The sequence below is a fragment of the Epinephelus moara genome, chromosome 20 (genome assembly GCF_006386435.1).
Source record: "Epinephelus moara isolate mb chromosome 20, YSFRI_EMoa_1.0, whole genome shotgun sequence".
Taxonomy (NCBI): domain Eukaryota; kingdom Metazoa; phylum Chordata; class Actinopteri; order Perciformes; family Serranidae; genus Epinephelus; species Epinephelus moara.
In genome coordinates, this window is record NC_065525.1 from 3,944,837 (window position 1) to 3,951,693 (window position 6,857).

At 41.2% G+C, this 6,857-nt stretch overlaps 1 protein-coding gene across 1 annotated transcript in view; it reads right to left on the bottom strand.

Moving 5' to 3' along the window:
• Nucleotides 1–6,857, bottom strand: part of LOC126407378 (anoctamin-1-like) — a 131,031-nt gene that overhangs the window by 63,822 nt on the left and 60,352 nt on the right. Inside the window, exon 10 of the mRNA XM_050072213.1 lies at nt 2,684–2,818. Within this exon, the coding sequence (XP_049928170.1) occupies nt 2,684–2,818 (135 nt within the window). The remainder of the gene's footprint in view (nt 1–2,683; nt 2,819–6,857) is intronic.

Below are 6,857 nucleotides of genomic sequence, written 5' to 3' on the forward strand. Positions count from 1 at the left end.
GCGAAGCCTTTTGGCACGAAACTGTCACTGCGCCAAGCTGGATCTGTCGGCACCTCCCCCTGCTGCGCCGCCACACCCATCTCAGCGCTCCTCGGTCTGCCAAACTACCAAACTGAGCGCGCCTCGGGTTGCACTGCTTGAAACTAGCTCTGCGCGGGGTTCGCCACCCTGCGCTGCACCGGGAAACTAGAGCCCATTGTGTTCACAATGATGAGACAGACAGATGAACAACCCAAAAACATAATGCCTCTGGCCACGGCTACCACTTGTGCGGAGGCATTCAAACTGAGATGGTTTGGTGTAGGTTTTTTTTTTTTTTTTTTAAATATATATTTAAAATCTGAAGAAAAAAAATGTATTCCTGTCTTTCAAATCTAAAAATATTGGAAGATTTCTATTCTCCCTTCATTGTTGCTTTCCATCCTGCAGTCTCATTGAAACAGTCACAAAATGAATGAACACTGTGGGGCCACACTGAAACAGACAGGCAGGCAGGCAGACAGACAGACAGACTGGGGGTCTGGTTTGTCTCGCTGTGTATTTCGGTGTTCGGGTCAGATTCTGACATTAACACTTAAACTGAGTGTGTGTGGTGTGTGTCTGCGCTGGGTGCAAATGTGTGCCGGCAGCATGTGTCATAATATCCTGTGGATGATGAGGTGCAGGTGGAGGAAGGAGAGGAGGTCCTAGTTTCCCCAACTCATCCATCAGACCTTCTCCTGTGTCTCCCTCTCTCTGTATTTGTTCTTCCTCTCATTCCTTGTTTCATTCATTTATCCGCTTTGATTTTCTTTAATTCTCACATTATTAAACAGGATACATTCACACCTCATTTTGTCCATTATTGAGTCCTAATATTAAATTTACCAAAAAGCATAGTTGAACCTTTTGGGAATTAAACTTATTTGATTTTTTAACAAACATGAGATCAAAATCCAGCTGCACATGTGCACTCCGGCACACTTCTCGGGCATGCATGAGACTGTTTGTGCTGATGTGATTTAAATCATTATGTTTTAGGGAAAGTGCATGTGTTTGGGAAGTACTGAGCATACGACTGGGTAAATAAGATGTTACTGTTGTCAGACATGGTCTCCAATGACTTCAGTTCATAGTCATTGATTTTGTTGAATTCTCCATTTACATGTGGGTAAAACTACATTTCACAAATTCAGGGTAATGCAGTGATTAATTAATATAAAAACTGTCATTTTGCAAGTGAAGTATTCTTTTAGGAGACTGTGAAAATGTGATTGCATCTGTGACTGCATTTGTTTTATCAATACCATGTGTGACCTTTGTTAAAGTGCAACTTGCAGGTTAATTTTTTTTTTAAATATATACATAACCTTGTCTGAAAATTACCATATGAGAAGTAAATTCACAATTTATTATGGTTTACACGACATAAGGGCACAAATTCAGAGGAAAAAGTGGCTCTTTTTAGCTCCTCTTCTAAAAACGCTTTTTTTTTCAACATCGCCTGATACTACGTCACAAGAGGGACTCTGCGTCCTTGACCCTGCCTCTGTCCAATGCGCAGTAGTAGGTGGTAGTGAGTCAGAGCGGTAGTAAACTTGTGAGTTAGTATTTTTTCGGTTGTTAACAGTGCATTTCACCATTTGTGATTATGCCAAATTATTGTGTTTGTGCAGGTTGCACACTCGAGTCTGTCAGGACATCGAGTCCACCGTTTTCCGGACAGAAAAAGGAGTGGAGTTAGTTTTCGTGCCTGGGTGCGTTTTGTGCAGGTGAAGAGGCGTGATTTCACGGCTTCACCTGTGACCAAAAACACGGTCGTGTGCAGCGCTCATTTTGGACAGGAAGATTATGTTCCTGGCGGAGCCCGCCCGCCCTAGCTGTCGTTAGCTAACGCTGGTCGCTCACCAAGACACCTGCCCAGTTCTCCACTGGTTCTCCTCACGCCACAGCTCTATTTCTCTCCTGTGGCCGTTATTTCTCCTAACCCTGATCTGTTCCTGGTCTCTTGGACGCCTAGCAGGCTGATAATTATAAGCCTGTGGGCCGTCATATGCATATGAATGTACATTTTCAACCTCTTCAGTCTCAAAACTAGTACTGGGATCCATGTTTATTAATGTTACACTCAATTGAACTCGGCCGGACTCCCTTATGCTACGTCACTTCCGGTTAGTGGGTTTTTTTTCACACACACACACACACACACACACACACACACATGTAATTGTTGACTTGCACCAAATGGCCATGTGCCTTCTGCTAGTTTCAGGTGATTGGTTTAGGAGTAATCTTGATGGTGTAAATTTAATACTAAAGAAACAGATTACATAGATTAAATAGAGAAGTTCTGTGTGGCAATCTTCCATGCAAATGTAAAGACCTGAATTTAGAAGTAGATACAGTATGTGCTGAAACTATTTTGTGATGGACAAAAAAGTTTCAGTCCACCTAGAGTTTCTGTGCAGCTTCTCTGGCTTACACACAGGTTGCAGCTATGAACAGGTTCCAGTCTCTGTCAGGCTCGATGGCACCAACCCAGGAGACCTCACTGTGACAACAAGACACTGATGCTGATCCAAACAACCTACTCTATCCATAAATCCATCCGGCCATCCGGCCATCCGCCCACACACATGTGTGAGTGTGTGTGTCTGTGTGTGTCTGTGTGTGTGTGTGTGTGTGTGTGTATGCGCGCACTTACCTCGGTATGTTGTCATCGACTGTTGCGCATCCATACAGAAACACAATAACCCCTACTAGAGAGGCAGGAATCAGCATCTGGGTATACAGACCCAACCAGGCAAAGTACAGACCAATCTTCTCTCCAAAATACTTCCTAAACAACACAAAAAAGATGCAAATCATTTTGATTATTTTAGTCTCTCTCTCAGTTTTTTTTTCTTTTACTGTAACATTGACTCAAAATACAAACATATAAACAAACTACACGCAAGTCTGACAATTAATCAACATACAAGTGAATCCTGGCATTTCTAACCCTCTCCAAACCAAAATATAAATCTAAAACCCACCATATTTTGTCCATTCAGTAAGACCTCTTTATCATTTGTGTAACCTTAAGGCATTCTGGATATATTTGTACTAACCTTTTATCCATTTTCACCTATATGTGTCACATATTGGCTATTGCAGCTCTGAACAAACTCAAAGACAGTACTGTCCAGACCTAAGCTAATATTATTGAAGATGATGAGACCCCTGAGGATGTCTTTAGCTAAGTTTCTGAATGATGTTACCTTCAGGAAAAATTGCAACAGAAGGTGGTAGCCTTGGGGGGATGAAATATTCCACACACTAGACTATACTCTCCTTAGTATTTAATTAAATTACCACCAAATTAGTAATTTAATTAAATATTAATGGGAGCATGGTCTAGTGTGCGAACACTTTTTTTTCATCTCTTGTATGATCTCTTGTTCAGCACCTACTTTTTTATTGTCTGGATGTGCATGCTTTTCTAAACTTTTTGTGATAGCCTGTGGGGGACCAGGCCAAACATGAAGCTGAGCAAAAAACACAGACTGAAGAACATTGTGGTTTATATTTAATTAAGTAACCTTAAATCCTGTGAGTCTAAGTAATTTTCAGGAGTCTAGCCATCATCTGAAAGACCTTTTAAAAATAAGATTATTTAAGACATTGCATGGACTGAAATTCTAAAAATCTAAGAAGACTTTCAATGGATACCCTTAACTCTGGAAAGTTATTGTAGTTGCAAAAAAATCTATTTTTCTTTCAAATATTGTGAGGTAACCAGTTGATAATACTCTGGACACAGTTTAATCTACCAGGAATGTGACAAAAAAGTTTGTAGAACTTGGCAGGCAGTCAACCTCCATACCACCAGCTGTTGTCCTGAGGTCTCTGTCTCTCTGAGTTACATTGGTGATCCTGAATAATTGGTATCATGAAGCTGGTTATCATCATGCAGTGTTAAACATTTGATGCCTCCTCTGAACTCTGATTCACTCTCCTTCCAGTGAAAGCAGCTCCTGCAGTGCATTTTCTTTACTCCTGAGAGGCACAAGTGGGTGGTGGATTGAATGTTGCTCCGTGTTGGCAGGATACAATGATGCAGACATGAGGTACAGAGATGTGTAATCCTAGAGATGGCAGGAGAAACTGTGAGAGACTAGTGTCCTAGTCTGAGGACACCAACGGATGTTCAGTACGGGTAAACGCAGAGAGGGGGTGGCTGCGTATACAAAATTTTAGAATTTGAGATGTAGGTTGGTAAACAGCATTTATGTGCATTTAGCCTCCACTTTAGCCCTGATCTTTCCCTAATCTTAACCAAAAGCTTATGTTGCCTGAACCAAACCACATGCTTTCATGACTTGTTTAGTCATACACAGTTCCATGTATGTTCACTGGTGAGTTTATCCAGTATCTCTGGACATATCAAGCCTTATTCACTTCTGCCCAGTCGCCAAGGCAGCAGTAGGAACCTTGTCATTAGCTGAGCCACTTGTACAAGCATTTGACAGAATTGTGTGTAATGTGTACTTAAAAGGGGGCAGATCAAGGCTGAATCAACCATGGCCAGTACTGGAATGGCTGAACTACAACCATGCCGCATTCAAAGTAAACATCTGTCATTATTATTTGAATGCTCAGTCCTTGTTTAATGACCCCCTGTGTGATACTGTTATTATTAATCAATCAATCATTATTTGTCACATGAAATCATACAAGGTACTAGGGCGGCAACATTATGAGATTTTCACAGTAAGATAACCATGTCAGAAAATATCGGGATGTCACGATATCACAGTGTAATAGAATTTCTGTTATTATCAGTCGGAATGATCCTTTGAAGGAATGAAAATGGAATAGTCCAGAACCTTATGTATTTTCGTTCAGTTCATTTTTCTATACATTTTTGGAATCATTTGTGGGGCGACAATAGCTGTGGGGCGTAGCTCAGTCCATAGGGACTTGGGTTGAGAACCGGAAGGTCGCCTGTTCAAGTCCCCATCCGGACCAAACATGGAGCGTGGACTGGTGGCTGGAGAGGTGCTAGTTCACCTCCTGGGCACTGCCCGAGATGCCCTTGAGCTAGGCACCGAACCCCCCAACCACTCGGGGTGCCTGACCAAGGCAGCCCCCTCACTCTGACATCTCTCCACTGTTTGTGCATGTGTGTGTCTTTCGGACCTGTGTGTTAATGAAAAAATTTTATTTCCCCTCAGGGGGATTAATAAATTAAAACAAAAATTAGAACATGAGAAATATGAAAATTAATGTTTCGATTCTTTTTCAAACTCTCTATGGTGGCTATTTTGGTTTTTGGTTGGTTGGTTTTTAAAAATAGTGAATGTTCAAACGCCTTTTTAAAAAAAGTTCTAAGCTATGCAGGTAGGGCAAGCAGGAACAGGACAGCACCTCACATTCATATTGTCACACCAGTTCTTATTTACCATTAAGCACACACCTCCTCCCTTTCTCTCGCCAGAGTCTTCTGCTCTGTCAGATCAATAGAAAGAGTCACCTGGCTGAATGATGTTGTCTGTATGTGCTTATGTCGTAGCTGTCAAGCGAGTTCTCAGCTGACAACTGCTAAATAACTTATTGCATTTAACATTAGATTGGTACGTCAACCAGTGTTTAACACTAGCAACTCAGGTTATCTTTGCTGTTGTTTTACGAAAGCCAGCTGCTTACGCTACCTAGCTACTGTAGTTGCCAAGTGTAGTAATAAGAGGTACAATAACAACAGTGATTATTTGCCTAATACAACACACATTATAGGCAGATGCAGCATCAGATTCAATTTTTAATGTACTGGAAATGGTCCCGTTTGTTTCTTTGGCTTGAAAAATATGTAATTAACGTATAAACTTAGAACACATTTGATTTAGGATTAGGAACCCAGGTGGTCACAATTTTGAAAGTCCAAGATGGCCGCCAAAGAGACTTTGAAAAAAATGGAAACATTGGTTTTGGGGTTTGTCAGAACCTGAACTTTCCAAAAATGTATAGTTTATAAAGTCCCCAAAGATTCTGAATGAAGATTGAAGTCATGACATAGTGAGCCTGACTAGAAAGAAGGGTTATGTTTGGTTGAACAAACATTTTATTACTATGAGTGAAACTTAAAACCATTTTGTTGATGAAGGTAAAAAGGTGTAAAAAGTCTCCCCTCTGAAAATAACTAAAACAAAGGGGAGATTTTCCATCCAGTTCAAATTTTTTTTCATATCACAGTATACCTTGAAACTGATATACTGCTGCAACCCTACAGGGTACAGCTCCTTTTTTGGCATCTTCTTTCATTGTAGGCTGCTGCTTTATAATTGTCCATGTTTCCACTTGAGCTGCAGTGCGTGTGTCTATGGCATCTCAGATGGTTGTGGAAATCCATGCTTTTTGGTTGTGGAATGATGTCACTGTAGTTGTAGTTCAGTTGCTTCTGTTGTTTTACTGATTAAATTTACCACAGACCCAGTAAGGCTACTGAGGTCATCGCTTATGATGACGGTGGTGTCCTGGAACGTGCTCCAGACACTGATTGGCTCCATCTCTTGAGTCACTGGGGGCATACATCAAAGTTTGTTAGAATATCTTGACCTCAAGAATATGGTTGTGTGGTTGCTCCCCCTGAACATGGGCAGCCCCTCCACTCTGCAGCCACCTATGAACAGCATATCCACCTTATTTTTCACGGAAACACGGAGGCAAAACAGAACGCAGCCAGCTTCTGTTTTTTTGTGCGACACTTCCGGTCCAGCACTCTTACCACTGTGTAAATGGGAATCGCCTTGTTGTTTACCTTGCTGAGTTTAGCTCTATATATGTATATATCACATTTTTCACGTCACTATATCACCGTTTAGACTAATCTGATGTTTGTA